This window comes from Lissotriton helveticus, chromosome 1_1 (genome assembly GCF_964261635.1).
Source record: "Lissotriton helveticus chromosome 1_1, aLisHel1.1, whole genome shotgun sequence".
NCBI lineage: Eukaryota > Metazoa > Chordata > Amphibia > Caudata > Salamandridae > Lissotriton > Lissotriton helveticus.
In genome coordinates, this window is record NC_136057.1 from 1,939,558,764 (window position 1) to 1,939,581,835 (window position 23,072).

At 51.0% G+C, this 23,072-nt stretch overlaps 1 protein-coding gene across 4 annotated transcripts in view; it reads right to left on the reverse strand.

Annotated features, from left to right (window-relative positions):
• Positions 1-23,072, reverse strand: part of LOC144755092 (uncharacterized) — a 306,910-nt gene that overhangs the window by 146,094 nt on the left and 137,744 nt on the right. For all 4 annotated transcript variants that reach the window (XM_078643592.1, XM_078643601.1, XM_078643611.1 and 1 more), the window contains exon 6: positions 17,628-17,675. In XM_078643592.1, coding sequence (XP_078499718.1) covers positions 17,628-17,675 — 48 coding nt within the window. The remainder of the gene's footprint in view (positions 1-17,627; positions 17,676-23,072) is intronic.

Sequence of the window (23,072 nt, forward strand, 5' to 3'; positions counted from 1 at the left end):
TTTTTTTGCTCGCCATTCCAGTTTGGACCCAGCCATATGCAAATCAGTAATGATCCTGCACCCAATAGGAACAGTCCAGGCCTAACTGCCAGGCCAGGTCTTCTCTGGACTGGAAACAAGCATCCGAGGACCCGTTTCGGGCTTTCAGCCCTCATCAGCCAGGATAGCTTGACTCCAGTGGTGTGGAGAGCATGGGACCCATGTCTGGGCATACCCATCCCACTCGGGGTGACCTGATTGCTACCTCATATCCTACTGTCGTATTTTTTATTGCTGTAACTTGTTTTGCACATATATCGGACTCAGTAATTCATTAATAGTTTAGCGCTATCCCCATACCGTATATGTGGTAAGCTGCACCTATCTCACCCTTATCCCTATCACTCACTGTTCACTACCTCATTTATGTGCTGGTTCTTCGATGTATGATACCTCACGATGTTGCACTGATTATTATTACTACCTCATTCACTGCGTCTAGTCATGTAAGCTGCACCCAACCACCTTCTACACCTCGACTACACCACTGTTACCTCATACATTCTGATGTGTAAATCTGATTCCACCTAACCGGGTCTACCTCTCATATTTTCTACATGGTGTAAGCTGACTGCTACCTCGCATATAGGATACATTGTGTAAGATGCACCTACGCACTGTTGTTCCTGGAGTGCACTGACTTCTACCTCTTACACATTGGTAACTCCCAAGTGTCTCGCCTCTGCACTGTAACTAGCGGCTGACAGTTTTGATTGTCGTCCTATCTCCTACACCCAACATCACAGCGTTTCTAAAATGGAGCTCAACGGCATGCACACTTTCAGAATTATCTACCCTCCCACACTCACTAAAAAAGCCACTAAACGTTTTAAACATAACTTCTTGAGATCGCACCCTGAAACACCCTTTGCCGACACCTACTTCTCACCGGGCAATGGAGCCCTGAATACTGATATCATCTTCCACACCTCACGCAGAGCTCAATGGAGAAAAGTGTTCCTATCTCTACTCACCGTCTCCACCACCAGGAAAACAACTCACGGCCTAACTCTCTCTAGCACACCTTCCCACCTCTTCCCTGGCAGGACCACCATTACTATCTACAATAACGGGATTGTCCTAATTCAATCCACGGATAAGAACCTGGAACTAATAGACAACCTGTTCCCCAAGTTCAAAGAACACCTCTCCAAGCTGCGGACCCCCACCCAGAACTCCACCAGCACTACCACCCCTGACGTCGCAGCCCCCACCTACAACATCTATACCCCTAGCACTCCAGTATATGACCCACCTGCGGTTAACGCCCCACACTCCCCAAGAATAGTCACAAATGTTCCCACCTCATATACTAGCCGCCCGTCTAACAGGCCCCCTCGTACCCCCACTCACACCCCCTCCACCCCTCTCCCCCCTGACATAACAACACCTACTCACAACACGCCACCATCTGAACACACCATCGCCCGGAGCTTATCCACCCCCTCCTCCCCTCCCCCCCACGGCAGACCCCTCTCCCTCCCCAGCTCACTCCCCACTCCCACCCACGAGTCTCTCACACTTGACACAATAACTCTCACTCACAAGCCACCATCTGAACACACCACCATTTGGAGTTTATCCACCCCCCACTCCCATCCCCCCCACGGCGGACACCTCTCCCTCCCCAGCTCCCTCCCCACCCTCACCCAAGACACTTTCACCCTCCCAACAAAAGATACAGAACACACCGCCTCCCTTACCTTAGCATCCCCCTCTCTCCCACCTCCTATTCTCAGCCCTCACTACCCCCCTGTCTCCCCCACTGTCTTCAGCCTTCACTCACTCTTCTACCCACCGACACTGTCTCCCACTGACGTCACTACGTATGCCTCTCACCTACCGGCCACTTCACCTACTTCACCCACACCCCTCGCCCACAAAAAGGCCCCCCACTTTGAATGCCATCCCACTCTTTAGCACTGCAGAACACTCCAACAACGCCAGCATATCCACCCCCTCGATACCCTGCCTGCTTTCCAACGCACTACTCAACGAGTCACCAATGGCTCTCACCACAAACTCCATCCCCAATACACCTCCTGACCAGACTTTATCCACCCTCCAGCAAGTCAAAGAGGATATTCTACAAATCAAAAAAGATGTCCACGCAATCAAAGAGCTTCTCTCCTCACAGCCCAGTCTACCTCCATCCATCCCTCTACCCTACAAACGACGCACCCTCCCTACATACCCTCGCCTCCAACGACACCCCCGATGGCCGACTACCCCCGTTTGCACTAACGCCCACCGCCCCCGTTGTGCCCTCAACCCATTGTCGGACCGTGAATTATGCTCTCTACTACGCTCTTATGGCCCAGGTCCGGTAAAACACATATCCAACGCACACATCCCCATACCTACAATTCTTACAAACCCTCTGAGGCTCCCAACACTCAACAATAGAGGTTCCGTCCCTAACAACCTCAGAAAAGTTCCCCTCACACTAGAAAGCCCGACCACCCTTCTCTCTCCCAAACTCAAATGCATCCTACTCAATTGCAGATCGGCCCAGAGACACTCTTCTGACATCGCTGATCTCGTCTCAGCTAGGGATCTGGACCTAGCTATTCTAACGGAAACGTGGCTTACTGAAGCCTCTACCCCGATTATGGACATACTAGTCCCCCCCCAATTATCACATCATTAGGCTGGACAGGTCTCCTGGCAAGAAGGGCGGGGGAATTGCATGCATTTTTAGGAGCAACCTCTCCGTTACTAAAATCACCCCCCCTCCCTCTCCTCCAGTGAACTCCTCTGCCTCGACATCACCAGCGAGGGCAAACAAGCTTGTGCTCTACATCTCATCTACCACCCGCCTGGTGACAATCTCATTTTCACTCAACAACTCATGGACATGATCACTTCCAATGCCGGTCGGCAGACAACCCAAGTCTACCTGGGTGACTTCAATCTTCACTGGAACGATCAGAAAGACACAGTAGTAAATAGTCTCAAAACTTTCCTTAATGCGCTTGATCGCACCCAAATATGCGATAGGCCAACACACGACAAAGGCTCGATACTCGATCTCATCATTGCCAAAGAGAACTCAACACAACTGGAGGCGATTCAACCCTGCGACTGGTCTGATCACCACATTATCACCTTCTTTATCAATGAAAAAGTTAAACCTATCCCAGCTCAACCAATCAAATCCAAAACATGGAAAAGGAACATGAAGAACCTTAACCCCTCTACCCTGCCCCCCCACATCGACAATCTCCTACTTCCCCCTTCAGGTGCCTCGGATGTTCAATCACTGATGGACCACTACCTTGACTCTATGAACACAGTAGTCAATGAAGTCGCCCCACTGCAACTGAAGAGAGTCTCCACCAAAACTTCTAACCCCTGGTATGATGATAGACTCAATGACGACAGGCGTACTATGCGATTGGCAGAGCGCACCTGAAGATCGGACCCTTCTGCACTGCACCTCAAAAGGCTTAAGAACAAGAGAAACGCCTACTTTAGGAAAATAAAGCGCACAAAGGCGGACTTCTTTAGCCGCCAGTTGGACCAAGCAAAAAACAGGCCTAGAAAGCTATTCGAACTAATCAAGACCCAAACAAAGACTCAACCCCTACAATCAAACAGCACAACAAGCGACACCCCACACTGTGAAGCCTTCTCTGCTTTCTTTAAGCTAAAGACTGACAACATAAGAAATGACCTCATCATGGATGTAAGTCGATTCCCCAACAACACCAGAATGTCTTACACTCAACCTAAAAACAAAGCATCTTGGCTGTACTTCGATACCTACTCGGAAGAAGCAATACGCAAACTGCTCTGCACCTTGAAGCCCTCTAATCACCTCACAGACCCCCTACCTGCTAATGCTGTAAAAGACTTCATCCCCTTGCTCCTCCCTCTCTGGACCAAAATCATCAACAGCTCCCTGCAACAAGGCCTCATCCCGGACTCCCTCAAGGTGGGGCAAGTCACACCTATACTCAAGAAACCTACAGCTGATCCGTCTGACCTAAACAATTACCGGCCCATCACCAATATCCCCACCCTGGCCAAACTGCTGGAAAAATGTGTCCAACTACAACTAACTAAACACATTGACCAATTTGACCTCCTCAACCCTCATCAATCAGGCTTCCGAGCGAAACATAGCACGGAAACAGCTATGACACACATAATTGATGACGCCCTCCAAATTCTAGATCGCAATGAGTCCTGCCTCCTCATCCTTCTGGACCTCTCGTCAGCTTTTGACACGGTCAAACATGAGAACTTGCTGGAGCTGCTAAGCACTAGAATGGGTCTATCGGGAACTGTTCTCAAATGGTTTTCGTCCTTCCTTCACAATCGGTCACAGAAGTTCAAGATCGACAATGTGCTATCCACACCTGTGCCTGCAGATCTGGGTGTTCCACAAGGATCCTCCCTCTCCCCCACACTGTTCAACCTCGTCATGGAACCGCTCGCCACCTTACTTCAAGCTTCCAATGTCCAATTCCATATGTACGCCGATGACACACAACTCTACCTAAAGCTACAATCTCCGGAAGATATCAAACATCTGAATTCCACGCTTATTAACACTCAATCTTGGCTGGCAGATAATCACCTCAAACTAAATGCTCTGAAAACCGAGTTCCTACTCATCTCACCCCCGGCGAAAACTTCCACCACCCAAACATGGCTCAATAACCTAACAGCACTCAATGTCCAACCTACCATCGTGGACTCGGCGAAATCCCTAGGCATCACACTCGACGCCAAGCTCAACATGCAGCAGCACGTCAGCAAAGCCACAAAAGCAGCTAATTTCCAAATCAACACACTGAGAAAAATTAAACCTTTCCTCCCTGCCGAAGACTTCCAAACTGCTGTACAAGCTCTAGTCATCCCTCGAATAGACTACGGAATTGTGGCCCTCAGCGGACTCCCGCTATCCACAACTGCACCCTTAAGAGCCTCCCTGAACGCTGCAGCAAGACTCGTTACTGGCTCAAGAAAACATTCGCATATATCCCCAGACTTAAAGTCTCTAAAATGGCTGCCTTTTGAAGCCAGAATACAGCTAAAAATTACAGTTATGACACACGCGGCCGTGCACCACAATGCACCCAACTACCTCGCTCAAAAGTTGTCTATCTCAGGAGGTTCGAGGTCCAATAGAAGCACAAAAAACCTACTCCTGAAACCTCGTAGATTCCGGAAAGAGAAAACATACAAGCGCTTTTCTCTGGAAGGGCACCCAGGATTTGGAACGCGCTCCCGCCTGAAACTAGGCGGATCTCCTCCACTGCACTCTTCAAGAAAGAGGTGAAAACCATCCTTCTGGCCAAGATCTCCTGAACATGATTGGTGCTGGATCAGAGACTCTGCATTGCTTTGTATCACTGTTCACCTTGTCCTCTGGCACTATACCTCTAACTTGATGTTGTCACTACCAATATATGATACACGTTGATTCACTCTCCAGATGCCCCCACTCAGTGTTCTCGCTACACTAAGACTTTGGTATAAGCCATCCACACACCCAAGGAACACCTGAACACCCCTGTAGTGGGATCAATGACTTGTGCCGTCTTATTTCACTTGTTTACCTGACTGTATTTTGATATGTTTTATGTATGTTACTATTACCCCACCATGTTAGCGACTACTATACTGCTCCCATTATCTCTGTTCACTCCTACTGCCACTACCCTGTCTTTGTGAAGCGCTCTGATATCTGTAAGGATCTTGTTCGCGCTATATAAAACTTTGAATAAATAAATAAATAAATAGCAAAAAGAACAACTGATGGACAGAATGCAAAACAATGTCATACATTCACACCAGTACAAAGATCTTGGCCTAAATATTTTTTTTTGTTCACCGCTCCTGCCCGTTCACCGCTCCTGCCTAATCACTGCTTTTGCCTGGTCACCTCTCCGGGCCCGTCGCTTCTCCTGCCCAGTCGCCTCTCCTGCCCCGTCGCCTCTCCTGCCCAGTCACTGCCCCTGCCCCATCACTTTTCCTGCTCCATCACCGCTCCTGCCCCATCACTTTTCCTGCCCCATCACTTTTCCTGCCCCATCACCGCTCCTGCCCCATCACCGCTCCTGCCCCATCACCGCTCCTGCCCCATCACCGCTCCTGCCCCATCACCGCTCCTGCCCCATCACCGCTCCTGCCCCATCACCGCTCCTGCCACATCACCGCTCCTGCCACATCACCGCTCCTGCCCCATCACCGCTCCTGCCCCATCACCGCTCCTGCCCCATCTCCGCTCCTGCTCCATCACCGCTCCTGCTTCTCCGGGCCCCGTCACTTCTCCGGGCCCCGTCACTTCTCCGGGCCCCGTCACTTCTCCCGGCCCCGTCACTTCTCCCGGCCCCGTCACTTCTCCCGGCCCCGTCACTTCTCCCGGCCCCGTCACTTCTCCCGGCCCCGTCACTTCTCCCGGCCCCGTCACTTCTCCCGGCCCCGTCACTTCTCCCGGCCCCGTCACTTCTCCTGTCCCGTCACTGCTCCTGTCCCGTCACTGCTCCTGTCCCGTCACTGCTCCTGTCCCGTCACTGCTCCTGCCCGGTTACCACTCCTGCTCATGCCTAATCACCGCTCCTGCCCCGTCACTTCTCCTGCCCCGTCACTGCTCCTGTCCCGTCACTGCTCCTGTCCCGTCGCTGCTCCTGCCCAGTTACCGCTCCTGCTCATGCCTAATCACCGCTCCTGCCCCGTCACTTCTCCTGCCCCGTCACTTCTCCGGGCCCCGTCACTTCTCCGAGCCCCGTCACTTCTCCGGGCCCCGTCACTTCTCCGGGCCCCGTCACTTCTCCGGCCCCGTCACTTCTCCGGCCCCGTCACTTCTCCGGCCCCGTCACTGCTCCTGTCCCGTCACTGCTCCTGTCCCGTCACTGCTCCTGCCCGGTTACCGCTCCTGCTCATGCCTAATCACCGCTCCTGCCCCGTCACTGCTCCTGTCCCGTCACTGCTCCTGCCCGGTTACCGCTCCTGCCTAATCACTTCTCCTGCCCCGTCACGTCTCCTGCCCCGTCACTTCTCCTGCCCCGTCACTTCTCCTGCCCCGTCACTTCTCCTGCCCCGTCACTTCTCCTGCCCCGTCACTTCTCCTGCCCCGTCACTTCTCCTGCCCCGTCACTTCTCCTGCCCAGTCACTTCTCCTGCCCAGTCACTTCTCCTGCCCCGTCACTTCTCCTGCCCCGTCACTTCTCCTGCCTCGTCACTTCTCCTGCCTCGTCACGTCTCCTGCCTCGTCACTTCTCCTGCACTCTGGAGTTCAATAGAGAAATCCGAGCCACACATGGCACCACACAAGCTGAATGAAAAATATATCGTTTTTAAGTTGGACTATTCTTGCCGCCCCGGGATGCTTTTTTGAAAGAAAGAAGTAGGGGAACGGACTGAAATATATTTTTTTAAGTAACTTCCGATCCCGCCCACTTCTACCACTGACTGAGGAGGGGAACCGCGGGGCCCGCTGCCATGGATGAGTCCAGCATCCTGAGGAGACGGGGGCTGCGAAAGAGAAGGGGCTCAGAGGACACAACCAGGAGAGACAGAGAGACTGGAGCCAGAGACAGAACAAGGGGAGGAAGAGAGAACCGCAACCGAACCAAGTGACAGGCCTTTGCAGGAAAGACCAGGAAGAGGCTGAAGGTGGGAGGGCGTGGGAGATACTCTCCCCTGCTGCAGTGTCTGCTGGCAGACGCTGGGAGGGAGAGCCCGGCCGAGGTGGGTGGGTGGAGGTAGAGCTGCAGTCCCCGTGTCCCCCTGCGCCTCCGCTCTAGGGGTCTGCTTCACAGCTGTGGTGAAGAATGTTCTTATCTGCTTGTTAAAATAAACAAGCAGATAAGAAAAGTTCTTTACCACAGTCATAAAGCAGGCCACGGTTTCCGGAGGGGCTGTTTAAAAAGCAGACAGGCGGCAACTGAAAACCCTCCTTTTCAATGGGAAGCCAGCATTTACGTTACCCAATGAAAAGGAGGGGCAGGGCTTACAGTACCCTTTTTAGAACAATATCTCTCGCAGGGCGTGGCAGCAGCTTCGCTGCTCCGCCCACGCCTCTAAGAGACCTAAAAATTTATTTAGATTAATCTTTTTCTTTTTTTAAACTAGGGACATCTAAAAGAAAGCTACAGTATCACATTTTTAGCCAGTGTATTTTAATGATCCAAGGGGGCAGGGGTGCTTCCCAGATTACTGCGAGTGTTTTTGTCGATGCACGAATTATTTTTTTTTTAAACTTTATTTTTTCAGCAGAATAAACAATACTGTCCCCCCCAAAATTGGCATCAGTGTATAGAAAATACAAGTGTACGCAGTTCACACTCCCAGCACGGCTTCAACAGTTGCAGATAGAACAGGAGATGCAAGAATCAGATCCACGGGATACAGTGCAAGTATAGAAACTGACAATAGGTAACATGTGCGCAGTCGTCAGGGTAGTACCCCAGCCCCTACTCTCCCTCCCCATCACCCGCCACCCCTTCCTCAGGTCCCGATTCCTCGGACGAGAACAATGCAGCACTAGTAGCATCGGAGTCGCTGTCAGTCGACCGCACAGCACACATCATACGCCATGCAAGCAAGTCCTCCTGTAGCCGCTCATCTCTACGCGTATGTTGCATGTGCGTTTCTTCAGCTAATGTCCATTCCCCCACATCCCGAAGCCATAATGTCATATCTGGCGCCCTTTGTCCCATCCAGGTGATAGCCACCCGCCGTCTAGCCAGCACTAAGAGCAGCTGCAGCATCTTATATGACAGATTCCTCTTCTTAGGTTTGGGGACCAGGGCTAACAAGCAATGGATCGGGGTCAGGTCAAGACGCAGTCCCGTGACCCTCCGGATGTGGGCTACTACTACCCTCCAGAAGTCCCCGACCAGTGGGCACTCCCAAGCTAAATGGAGAAATCCGGCTCCTACTGAACCACACCGAGGACAGGCATCCGATTTATCCGCCGCAATGCGGCGCAGAGCAACTGGGGTTACGTAAGTGCGGTGCATGAAATTAAAATGGATTCATTTGAAACATGCGTTACACGACACCTTCTTGGTGAGCGTCCCTATCCGCCCCCGCTGTCCCGGGTCCAAGGCAACCCCTAAATCTGCCTCCCACACCGCCCAGGACGGGGACACCGGAGGCGCTGAGTCGCATCTCATCGCTGTATATAAAAGCGTTATAAATCGCCGTCCCGCGCCGCACGATAGCAGGATATTCAAAGTATGGGACACCAGGGGCGCCTCAGGGAACTGTGGCCACGTCGCTCTCGCCATGTCCCGCAGGCCTCCATAGTGAAGGTATTGGCCCCCAGTAAGACTGAAGGCCTCGATAGCTCTCTCCAGGGTCACAAAGGACTCGTCCGGATACAAGTCCGCCAATGTGTCGCAGCCGCCTTCACGCCATTCCCGAAACGACATGTGCTCTTCCATTAGTGTGACCGGTGCCAATATCCATATTGGCAGCTCCCTATGAAAAGGGGCCCGTCTCAGCACCCTTTCCACCACTCGCTGCCAGATTCCCGCAGTATGCCGAACAATATACGGCAGGTCGCCATCCGCTCCTCTGCCACGCATCAGAGCCAATTGCAACGCCTTCTCATCCGCGCTACCAGCCAGGAGTCGCAATTCCCAATTTTTCGCGCCCGCGAACCAGCGCGCAGCCGGTATAAGTTGGGCCGCGTAATAGTATAAATCAAAGCGCGGGGCCTCCAAGCCCCCATCCTCCCAGCGTCTGACCATCGTACGTAGCGCAACTCTGCTGCGTCTGCCTGCCCAAAGCAGGGAGGTAAGCATCGTATTAAGCTTGTTGAAAATTCGAGGAGGAAGAGGACAGAGGGTATTCTGTAGGATATACAATATTCTAGGCAGCATCACCATCTTTGAGACGGCCAATCGTCCCATGAGAGAGAGTGGAAGCGTATTCCAAAAGGATACAGATTGTTGTAGGGAACTAAGCACACGGTCGGTGTTTCGGGCCAGCAATTGTTCATCAGAAACAGCCACCTGAATACCCAAATAGCGGAAGGCCTCCATCTCCCACCGCAGCCCCAGGGGCGGGAACCCCACACTAGGGTCTTCACCGCATCCCGCAAGGGGAAAGATCAGGGATTTCTCAGGATTAAGACGCAGCCCAGAAGCTGCACCAAAGCGTTCCAAGTGGCGTAACAGGATCGGTAGCGACTCCCGTGGGGAGGTCAGGTAGAACAACGCATCATCCGCATAAAGCGAAACCAGGTGTACCACATCCCCCACTCGTATTCCCCAGGGTGCCATCGCCGCACTTCGTGTCACCGCAAGGGGCTCAATCGCCAGAGCGAACAGGAGCGGTGACAGGGGGCACCCCTGGCGGGTGCCCCTGCCCAACCGCCACTCCTCCGAGCGGGCCGCTCCGAGCCTGACCCTGGCCATAGGCGCACTGTAAAGGATACGAATCCAAGTGCAGAAAAGGGGCCCCACCCCCGCCAACCGAAGCACCTCTAATAGGTACCCCCAGCTAACTGTATCGAAGGCTTTAGCCAGGTCTATCGAGACCAGGACCTGAGGATCCTCCCGATCGCGCACCTCATGTAGAACGTGGTTCAGGTGCCGAAGATTCATGGCGGTGTTGCGGCCCGGAATGAACCCGCACTGATCATGATGAACCAAGCGCGTCATATGTGAAGCCAGCCGGGTGGCCAAGATCTTAGTAAGAATTTTGGCGTCGGTATTGATTAAAGTGATCGGCCGGTAGGCCGCAAGATCGCAGTCATCCCCACCCGGTTTCAGGAGCATGCAGACCTCACCCTGCTGCATGGTGGGCGGGAGCGCGGCTCGCTCCATCGCTTCATGGTAAACCTGCAAGAGATGGGGCGCGAGGGTATCAGCAAGCGCCTGGTAAAACTCTGGGGGAAAACAGTCTCCACAGTCTCCTCCTTCGGCAGGGCGGCCACCGCCACCTTGACCTCATGAAGCGTCACTGGAGTATCCATGTCCTCAGCATCCTCTTTAGAGAGGGTCTGAAGGGGCAAATCCCGGAGGTATGGCTGATAGAACGCCTCTGTCACCAGGGGGTCAGCAGTATAGACCTTCTGCAGATGTGTGCGGAGCACCGCAAGAAGGTCCCGTTCCGAGTGTACGAGGACCCCAGCGGGATTTCTCAACGCAACAATCCGCGCAGGGGCCGATTCCCTTCGGAGAATCCAGGCCAGCAATCGGCCCGACTTGTCCCCCTCACGGTGAAGGCGTTGGCGATATCGACCAAGAGTGAATCTATCTAGCCGGTCCAGGATATCATGGACGCCTTCTCGGGTCGTCCGCTCAGAGTCCATGTTCGACCCATCCGGGTCCGGTAAGGACTGGCAGTGGCTAGGGCGCTCCTCAGCACTCACGAGGTCACGGAGCAGCTGTTTACGGACTCCATATGTCAGACCCATACAAGCGCCTCGCACAACTGCCTTAAGGGCATCCCATTTGGTCGCAAAAGGGATATCACCCAGTTCCCAGTTCAGGTCCAAATAAGTACGCAGGGACGTCTCCACATGGTCCCGTCTCACCGGATCCTGCAGAAGATCCCCTGGCATCCGCAAGGTCCTTGGGCGGGAGGATCGGTCCACCCACTGTACCGTGCACGTCACGGGCGAGTGGTCGGATAAGAACCGGGCCTGATGTGTAACCGATAAGACAAGGGATGCGCCAATGTTGGCCGCAAGGACCCTGTCGAGCCTGCTATGAGTGTTGTGTGTGGGGGTATAGCAAGTGTACAGCTTCAGTCCCGGATTGCCGAGGCGCCAGACATCGACAGCACCCAGATTATCCATCACCTCCCGGAGTCGTGTCGTCATCCGAGGTTTTGTACCCGCCCGGGGGGGATGCCTGTCCAGCAGCGGATCCAGTACGCAATTAAAATCTCCAAACCAGAGGAGGGGGGCATCTAGGTCCGTCGCTATAAGCTCCTGCAGGCCGGTAAAGAAACTCGGGTCATCTATGTTAGGTGCATAAGAGTTCACCAGCAGGAAGTCCCTCCCATCCAGTTTTACACGTATAAGAACAAATCTGCCCTCAACATCAGCCTCGACATACTGGACTGCTAGGGGAACCCCTGGAGCCACCCAGATCAGGACCCCCCTAGCATAGGTAGAGAAGGAGGAATGGAACACCTGACCCCTCCACTTCCTTGCCAATTTAAGAGCACCCTCTTCATTCATATGCGTTTCTTGTAAGCACGCCACCGATACTCCATGCCGACGAAGGAAGGACAGCACCCTATGCCGCTTGGAGCAAGTACCCAGGCCACGCACGTTCCAAGTTAAAAATTTGAATCCCATAAGCGTTGGTCTTGCCCATCCGGGCACCCAAGTTTAACCTCTGCAAACAGCCTCCTAGGAGCGGGAACAGTAGTACACACTATGCCAAAAACAAAGTCCCCCCACAACTCCTCCCAACCCCACATTACCCGCAACCACCCAACCCCTGAAACAGTCCCCCCCCCTCCCCCACCCATGAGCAGGAATGACGCAACAGGAAAACACACCATCCCGTTCATCTCACGCCAGCGCCATCCAAAAACAATAGGACTCAACACCCCATCAGAACCAGTCCCCCCCCCACCCGCGAGCAAGAGGACAGCAACAACCAAGAACGCTACTCTGCCCTTCCCCTGCCTGTGCCAGGACGTGCACAGCCACCCCATACACCACACGCACCCCACACTCACACACAACCAGCCAAAACCACCCACCCTCCCCCCAACTCCCCGAGGACCCAATGTTCCAGGACAGTCTCCGGAAATGTTCATGAAAGACAGTTCCAATGCTGGGCGACGGTACGCCATAAACTCTTGGACCTCGCACCACATCGCCACGGCCAACATGGTATCCATCCTCTGTTCAGCCCACCAACCAGGGTTCCCAGCACCAGGTAGAGACAGCAGTGGGTAGGCAAAAGCCAGGAGGGGCGACTCACCCAACCTCCCAGGGCAACAACATTTTAACAAGACAGTACCTCATATCAGAGTTCACTCAGGCCGTGTTTCGGAGAGGGCAGTTTCCGGTATCACCGGGGGAGCAGAGTGTACATCCGGCAAAGTTTCCTGCAAGGTATCTGGGACCAGGATCTCACCAGGTGCAGGTGCCTCAGGTGACTCCGGAGCGGCCCCCGCCGTCGATGGCCTCACGTGGAGCGCCCCCATCCTCTCCCACGGTAATCCGGGGCTCGGGAGAACCCCGGGATCCAGACCTGCGCCTCCCTCTGCCTCGCCGGCGCCTCGGGGGCCGGGTCCTCCAGGTCTCGCGGGGGCCACCTCGCTCACCAGGGGGTAGGTCGTCTCCCCGTATCTCGAGCCACTCCCACACCTCCGCCGGGGACTCGAAGAAGTGAGCGCGTCCTTGGGAGAGCACCTTGAGTTTGGCCGGGTAAAGGAGCATGTATTGCAGCTTCATGTCCCGAAGTTTCTGCTTGACTCCCAGGTAAGACTTCCGTTGCTCCTGCACCTGTTGAGTATAGTCAGGGTAGATGAAAACACGACTATTTTCAATGGTGATGGACTCCATTTCTCTCGCGGCCCGTAGAATACAATCACGATCTTTATAATTTAGGATCTTTGCAATGATGGCTCTAGGGGACTCACCTGGGCGTGGAGGGGGAACCAGGGCCCTGTGTGCCCTCTCAATGACAAAGACACTGGACAGGCCGGTCGGGCATAGCTGGGTACGGATCCACGTCTCCAAGAAGCGTTCAGCGTTTCCCGCCTCAAGGCGCTCCGGCACGCCCAGGACCCTGATGTTGCTCCGACGGGCCCTGCCTTCCGCATCTTCCGCTCTTCTCTCCAGTGCACGGGTAGTGGATGTCAGGTGCGCAACCGATTTCTGCAGGGAGGCCACTTCAGTTTGCAATTGTGCGATGTTGCCCTCCGCGTCGGAGACCTTGTCCGCCACCTTACGGAGGTCCGTCCGGAGGAGGTTTACATCGATCGACACAGTCTCGATCTGCCTCTCCAAGGCAGAATGGGATCCCTGGATAGCCTTCAGGATCTCCGCTCGGGAAGGTTCATGCGGGTCATCGCCCCCATCGTCCGGCCCCGTCTGCGCGTGATCCTCTGAGATGGCAGTCTTGGGGTGGTATACTGCACGATGGTGTTGGGTTGGGAGGATTTCGCAGTCCTATCCTTGCGGGTCGTCATCCCGGGGGGCAGAACGGAAGCCCCCTCGAGGCGCCTCAGCTAGGACTCGCCCGGTCCCACCGGGTAGGCACAGAGCCCAACAGCAGAGCGAAGGCGGGAGGACCGGGGGAGAGGACAATTCAGCAGGGCGCACCAGGCAGCTCCGGCCCAAGCAGCGACCCCCACCACTAGCACAGGGAGAGCGCGGCAACCAGTGGGCAAGATGCACTCACCGAGCTGGGCGGGAGGACCTCCAGTAATCAGATCAAAAGCAGCTTACCGCCAACCAGCGCACCTCGGGCGAGCCCGCTCCAGTTCCAAGTGCAACAGGGCGATTTTCAAGCCTCTAGGGGTAGCACAGTCCGAAGTCCGCTGCCACACAGGTGGGGGGGCGCTCCGGCAGTCGGGGAGAATAGCACGTAGTCTATGGGGGGGCCCCAAGTCGCCCGTGTCCCCCAGGGGTCGACACCGCAGGACGCCACCAGATACAGCGCCAGTGCAAGTTCCACGTGGAAGGGTCTCTGTAGCGCTCCGTAGTAGGGACGGAGGCCGCAATCCCCACAGCTGCAGGGAAACCACAGGGGACAGTCCGCGCAGGCCGCACCGGCTCCCAGTGCAGGGGCGATCCTTAATGCCAATAGTTCCGACGGGCCAGCGTCCAGCTCTCGGCGATTTCACTGCCTCAGTCCCCCAGGAGTCACGTAGAGCCCCAGGCACCAGGGGAATCACTCACCCTGAGCTGCTCGCCGCAGCCGGGAGCTCCGGTGTAGGATAGGGTCGGTGGGGGGAGGGGCCAGCACCTCAACCCCCTACACAGGTCAGCGGGAGTCACCGGACCCCAGTTCAGCCCTCCACTGGCCTCTCAGGACGTCCACTACAGGTCTCCAATCATCGGGAGGTCCGCCGTGCACGCGAGCACCTCCCCAGCCAGGATACGTCTTCAGCAAGCGGGCCGCACGCACCGCTACTCTCTCGCGCAGGCCCAGTCCGCGGTCTCGCATAGAGACCGGCGGAGCCCTCCGAGCGCCGCGTTGTTCTCTGGCGGCGTTGACGGGGCACTGGTGGCTCTTCTGGCGATGTGGTGGTCCCAGACGGGACGAGAAAGGATCCGGACCGTCAGCACCCCTTTGGAGGGTCCAGCAAGGATCTTTTTGGCAGGATATAAAGGGTCCTCGGACGGAGCTGGTGAAGCTCATGTCCTGTCGGCCATGCTGCTTGGCCACGCCCCGTCGATGCACTAAATTGATGTGGTTTGTTGATTTTCATTTTGTTGGCAAAATACATCAAGGCTTTCTGATAAACTAAGCTCCAAATAAATACACTAACACCAATATTCCCCAGACTCAATTGTGTTGTTAATGTAGTGGAAATGTATAACAAACTATGATTGAAATAGTCTGCTCCAGGTGCGTTGCCAAATAATCAATCATTATGTACTCAACACTAAATAAGAGCTCCTATTTTGTCATGCCCAAACTCGGAGACTGACACTATCCATACAGGTTTGCACTTCATCAGCGCAGGTAATGGTTGTATATGTAGAAACATATATAACTGTTGAAATAACTAAAAATATCTCCTCATGCCCGGCTGCACTAGACTGCAATTTGCTTTTATCGCACTTTCTGTCTGGCCCCACAACTCATTCGAATGCCAGGCCCTCCCTGGTCATTAATCAGTGGCAACTTTATAACCAACACTTACCACAAAAGGAATTCAATTTCACAGTGTACAGCATTACCTTACCTTTCCTCTTGCCTTTGCATACAATAGAATGAACCTCTCCTGGGATATTTTAGATACAGCCCCTACTCCTGTAGTGCCTGATCAGCTGTGACTAACTTCAATTGCATTAACCTGGGAATTAAGTCAATTATGGACATATCAAGCCCTTCAATAAGTTATTGAATGTGCCAAGTTATCAACTACATTTCACTGAACTTGACATAGGCCTGAAAAGCATTCAGCTGATATGCTGTAAACACAGTAGCAATAAGAACCTTTGCACTGAACCGCTATCTTCCTTTTTTGTTTTCATTGTTTGCACTGTATTAACCTCAGCCTTCATCCCTCCTTTATTCTTTTTTTCTAACAGCTTATTTAAATGTTACTGTGCAGGGAATCATAAACACACATATTAGTGCTTACATATCATTATGCAGGGATCAGACCGTTTTATGATACAAAGTTAAGAACAATGTGCATGCAGTAGTCCCTCTTCCAAGTCCTTTCCAGCAGCCTCGAGTTCTAGCTGTTGAAGGAGAAAATGTTCAGTTCCAAGAAGAGCAAAACACTCCTGGAGGGCCTCAAGGGATAGCAATCCTCAAAGAGTTCACCTAGCCGTGGCGGGTTGTTCAAGTTTCATGTGTGGAAGCTAGGGTCTATTGTGCCTGGTGGAAAGTCTGTGTTGAAGGTGACTGGTGTTAGTGGGAGGGGAAGGAGGTGGCACCCTTCTTGCATGAGGCCTGTTAATAGCCCAGCAAAACTGAAGCGGATTAGAGCAGAATGGCCTAAGGATCTAGCTTTTCCAGCAAGCTATGGTGTATATGCTAGTGGAAGGTTGGAGTAGAATTGCTCTTCTTGCACCCAGGACTTATTGCCTGGATTGTGGTTCCTGTCCAAGGAAGGTCAACCTAAGCTGCTTGTATGTAGATCCCGATTTCTGGGAAGCTTAGGCGGTATAAAGTAGTCTGCGCAACTACAGGTTTTTAATTTTGCCAAATTTCAATCATTTTCTCTCGAGATGGATTAGAGTTTGGGTTACAAATAGAACTCTGGATTTTGATAGAGGCTGTCGCCCATCCTTTACACATTATTTTGTCTGGTGAAGGGGTTCTGCTATTCCCATGCCTTGGAACTTTAAATAGTTAATCATAAACCCGGAGACATCTGAAAAATGATCCAGTTTTGATAGGAGGGCTCAAACCTTCTTGATTCTTAAGCAAAGTTTGTAAATAGCCATATTGTTGGCCAGTAAATCACCAACTCCCCCCTTTTCCCATTCACAAGCTAATCTGCCGAATTCTCTACTGGGTTCATATGTGCTCTACCACTAAAATACCTACACACTCTGCCACAGACTGTTTCGGATTATGTTGTTGATTTGACCTTTTGATGTTATTGAGGGTAAAAAGTGGAAATATTGTATTGTGCAGAAAGACAATTATGATCTTGCTTCAAAACAGCAGAAAATGCAAGAGGAAACCCTAGATTCATGAATTCCTTCACTTTGCTAGGAGAGTATCTCAGTATTTCAAGACTTCACAAGAAAGATGTTCCACAGAGAACCTTTGACCCCTTTTTAAATCCACATGATGAAGGGGTACAATGAGCCCCTATATGGTAAAGTAAACACCCTATAGTCAAAGCATGAGGCTTGGGACTATCAAATTCCCTAAAGTATTGTGGTGTGAATGAAGACGTCTGAGTGAGGCAAAGGAAGGAAGAAATAATCTACGTCTGCTAATAAGAATTCTCACCTTCACCACTGGATTCCTCTTCATAGTCCTGGGCAGCTTTAATCTCACCTAGAAGAGAAAAGACTTGTTATTATGAGAGAAAGAGAATGCATCAGAAAAAGCTGAAACAATTTGAGGGGAAAGTTAATGAAGATTATACGGAACTGGCTATTTGGAGAATGAGTAAGAAAAGGTTACTTACGTAAAATGCTAGTTTTCCATTAAGGGTATCTACTCATTGTAAGGAAGTGGGTTTCTGTTGTAGTAAATCCCCCCCCCACTTTTTGCCTGATATCTGATGCTCTTTTCCTTGGTGTGCCCTGGGTCCCTGCCAATCAGGTATGCAGGGCCTGTTTTCCTTCCCTAAAAACTGTACTAACGCCTAAACCCATTTGGCATCTCTGGCCACATGTCAGCACCTGGTAAATGGTACCCTAGGTATCCAGGGCATTGTGACCAGAGAAGACCCCTAAGTGCTGCAGCACTTATTGTGCCACCCTTAGGGGCCCTGTTCCCTGACACACACACAAACTGCCTTTGCAGGCGGAGTGTCCTGGTGCAGATCTAAAAGAGTCGACATGGCACACATACCTGTGTTTAGATACTCGAGAAAGCTTACAGGTGTAAGGTGTGTCTCTTCAGCACGCCAAAATCAGACTTAATACAAGCATTTACAATGCAATGGTCTCGGCATTGTTTAAATTAGAGCCATTGGCATTGCTCATGACATTTTTAGTTATGTTTTTGTTTTGAAAACATAAATAAATGACATTGTCATGCCGAGCCCTAGAAAGTAAAGGAACTGGGGAAGAAGGAGATTACGTGAGTTGCCCAGGATCACACCGTTAAATTAAATGAGCAAGCTGTGATATGAACTGGCACTCGACCATTTATCCTTTCAAAGTAGACGTTAATTATATGCCCATATGTATAATGTAACCACTTTAGGGTAATAGCAATTTCGTAACTCACATTTTCATAGCAATATCGAACCTACTCAGAGCTGTAGCACCATATTGAATGTACGCAGTGTATAGCGCTATAGTACGTTAGCACGGCGCCTCGTGACCCTGGCGAGGCCCAGAGCCCGGTACTCACGGTACTCACGGTTTTATAATTGTTGAATGAGAATTTGCTGTTGCTCCTGACGGGGATGCAGAAGTTCATGGCGACGGGCATGCTGTCCCGCCGGGGTCTCTGCGCTCCCTCTGCCCCCGGAATCCCGCTGCGGCCGCACCGGAAGTCAGGCAAGGTCGCCTGTGACGGGGGCGGGGCCGCGTCCGGACCGGAAGAGGAGGCAAGCGGAGGAAATGCGTCTCGCGGCCCGGGGTTCCTGTGAGCGATGGAGAGCCCCGGGGCCGCCAGAAGGAGGTTGCAGAGCCGCAACGTCAACTCTGCGGAGGGGGCACGAGGCACATGCCCGCTGCCTGCCCCTGACGCGTGGTGAGAGCGGAGTCCCCCGAGATTGCCACAGTAAGTTCAAAAGGAGTGGGGGGGGGGTTGGTGCACTCGTGTGTGTGTGCGCGCGCGTGTATGTATGCGTGGGGGGGTTCTGTATGTATGTGCGTGCGTGTGCGCGTGTGTGTGTTTCTGTATATGCGCATGCGTGTGTTCTGTTGGAGCTTCGCGCAGCGCTCGTACTTGTGCGCGTGCCAGTTTCAAATCGCCTGCGCGCAGCCAGGATTGTCTCCTGGAAAGCAGACACGGCGACAATAGTTCTCGGCGAGAACACGCTTCCGCGCGCTTAGCCGAGACCTAAAAAAGTGTCAACAAATCTTTACTCCAAAAAGTAATGAAGGTTTATGTTGCAATACATTTATTCCAAATGTTCATTTATCCAAACAGAAGAAATATGCTGTTCCAATTAGATTCTTGGTTGCACAAATGTAATGCAAATCATAAGATATCAACTGTAGACATCATCCTTCTATACAGTGCATATTTGGGTCCAGCACTGGATTACAAAAGTAACGTGAAAATACTTTACCTGCAAATTGAATTTCCTTCCATAGGATAACATTGGTAATTTCAACTGAAAAAGTTTTCAAGTGTCAACTTTTAAAATACAATAATATTCCTTAAAAAAACACTACTGTAACCAAAACGCGTTTACTTACCTGTTTACAGCTCATGTCCCGGGACTGAATCTAGGATCCAGTCCTGTGGTTAGAGAAGTAATCTACAAAGTAACTAATTGCATTTAACTGAAAATTCCCATTGAGCTCAATGTTGCAGTGTGTTTGAAATTGTGTTGCCTATTGCAACAAACTAACTATTGCATTCAAAAACTCTATTGCCTATTTGAAAAGTATTTAAGTAAAGTAACTCATCCTGACAAAGTATATTTTGATACCTTGTTGGTTCTAAAATAAAACTATCTTTTGATACAAAATAATTGGCCTAGAGCTCAGTTCTTGAGTGTGAGAGGCCATTTGCTGACTGAGTGGGTGCAACAAATGCTTTACACTGTCCTCTGATACTGCCTTACTGCTCGACCAAGCTACCACTTTAGAGAGTAAGGTTATATCTAACTTTAGCCTCTCCCATACCTCTGGGGACTGTGGACTCTGTGCACACTGTACCTTACTTTGGTCCAGTATATACAGAGCCACTTTCTTACACTCATGAACAATGAAATAGATCCACACAGGTTTGAGTTACAAAACTTTAGGAGAGAATCAATTATTTAAAACAGTAAACATATATAAGAAACACCACTCCTATGCTGGCACCAGCTGCGGAGCACCTCACAAGTATCTGACCGCATTGGAGACACATACTGTTATGAGAACCAATGTACCCCAATATAGGCTCAGGTGGCTGCACAACCTTTTACCTACATTTGTCCTACCTTACTCCAGAACGGCTCTGACGCTGACTTTTGCCTAGTTAGGTAGCGAATAAATGTGTGGTTTTCTTCGAAAACTAGCCTAATTTATTATGTATGAGAATTCTTAGCATCACACAGCAGGATTACCATCTTCTGTATAATAACTCTGTACAAAAGTTATTGTTTTAGTCCTCCTTGGACGACAGGCCCACAGTAACATGACACATCTAGGTTGAACCCCTGGGGGTACCTTTCGGGTATATAAGCACTGCATCTTCACTGGCCACCCAGAGGAGAAGTTTCCATGCTGACACGTGACGCTAAAGTCCCTGCACGCAGACACTCCAGCACAGACTGGTCTGACAACCTTGCAGGGTGTCCAACTCGAGACCAATATGGGGCCCTTCATTTTCTTCCATCAGGAAATGGCGTTGCCTCTTTCCTAGGGGGATTATTGGCTTCACACCTACATACATGCTAGGTACACTTAACTAGGGTTTATATAGTAGGAGTACTCCTGATTACTGCTATGTATCTATATGCCTGCATATATTCAATGTTTTAGCACGCTGGTAGATTTCTACCTTTTATTTACTTGTTGGTGCTTGAAATTGTATATATCGGTTTCTGTCTAATGGTTGTTACAGCACACATATTTTATACTAGAACGACGCCGGTTCAATAAATGCATATTGAAAATGTCCCCACCGTTTATTCTGTGTCTCTCTCTGAGACTAAGTGCACACGAGAATCCCTTGGTTTATGTTGTCTAAATGTGCAGATCCTATATAGATTTGTAGGAATGACAATACATGCCCACACATATACATATGCTATTTTTTACCAGTGTTGAGTGTGGGGAGGGGTCATGACTCACAAAATTCTCCTCCGCCTTCTTAAACGACGGCAATAAGGAAAATGCTACTTCTCCAGCAAGCATCTGTGCTTAGCATGTAGAGCTGTAGAATCTCATGCTTTGCATAAGATCGCCATCTAGAGTTGGGTCCAGATGTTTGCACTTGTTTTCCTGGAAGAAGTTTTCCCTGGTCACAAGGTAGGGGACTCCTCCCTTAGGTGATCGTGTGCATGGTCACCGACTCATCTTCAGATTGTTTTCCGCAGAGGGTAAGAGAATGCAGTAGTAGTAGTAGAAAGGAATAGAGATGTCCATGCACAAGTATGTTTAGTAAAAGAAAAAGAGAACTACAGCAGTCACAGGTACCCTGGGAGGTGGGTGGGCGCATGAGATTCTACAGCTTTACATGCCAAGAACAGATGCATACTGGGTAAGTAGCATTTTCCATTCGAGGCATGTGAGCTATAGATCACATGCTTTGCATAGCCTATAGAGCAGTCTCCCCGAAGCGGAGGCTGTCCTGTAACTGTTGGGGTTGTCTGAAATAACGTTTTAAGTATTGCTTGACCCATATTAGCTTGTTGTCTTGCTAACACATCTTTACAATAGTGTTTGGTGAATGTGTGTGGTGTAGACCATGTTGCAGCTTTGCAGACATCAGTAATAGGGATATTCCCTAAGAAAAGCCATAGTAGCCCCTAACTTGCGAGTGGAATGTGCTCAAGTGGGGTACTGTAAGAGTTCTTTTGGCTTTCTGATAACAAATCTGAAGGCATTTGACAATCCACCTAGCAATTCCTGATTTGGAGATAGGATTGCCTTTGCGAGGTGGTGCAAAAGCTACAATAGGCTGTCTGGTTTTACGAAATGACTTTGTCTTTTCAATGTAATACGAAGGAGCTCTTCTAACATCTAAGGTATGTAAAGCTCGCTCTGCAACAGAGTCATGTAGAGGGAAGAATACAGGTAGTTCAACCGACTGATTGATGTGAAATGCAGATACAACCTTAGGTAGGAATTTAGGGTTGGTACGAAGAACCACTTTATCTTTAGGTAACTGAAAGAATGGTTCTTCTATGGTTAGGGCCTGTAGTTCACCCACTCTTCTTAATGAAGTGATTGCAATGAGGAGAGCTGTTTTCCAAGTAAGGAACTGTAGCTCACATTTGTGCATGGGTTCAAATGACAGACCCTTTAGCCTTGTGAGGACTATGTTAAGATTCCATATTGGGGCAGGTGGAAGTCTTGGTGGTATTACCCTTTTTAGTCCTTCTATAAATGATTTGATGACAGGCACTCGAGATGGCGATAAATGTTGTCTATTTTGAAGATAAGCTGCTATGGCAGCAAGATGCAGTCTTGTGGATTTATAGGCCAATGCGGACTGCTACAAATGCAATAGGTAGCACAATATGTTCTGTATGGAAGCATCCAGAGGGTTGATGTGATTGTTTTTGTAATAGGTAACAAAACGCTTCCATTTGGCTGCATAGCAGGCCCTTGTGGTAGGCTTCCTGGTCTCTATAATAATGTTCAAACAGTCTGGTGGAAGGTTGAGATAACCATACTCTATGACTTCAGGAGCCGGATGGAAAGTTTCAGCTGTTTGGGATCTGGGTGTTTGATTTCTACATGGCCCTGTGTTAGGAGACAGAGTTAAATGTAATTTTTGGTGTGGTAACAGAGAAAGTTCCAACAGGGTTGTGAACCAGGGTTGACGTGCCGATGTTGGAGCTACTAGTATCAGCGTGAGTGATGCTTGCCTGAGTTTCCGAACCAC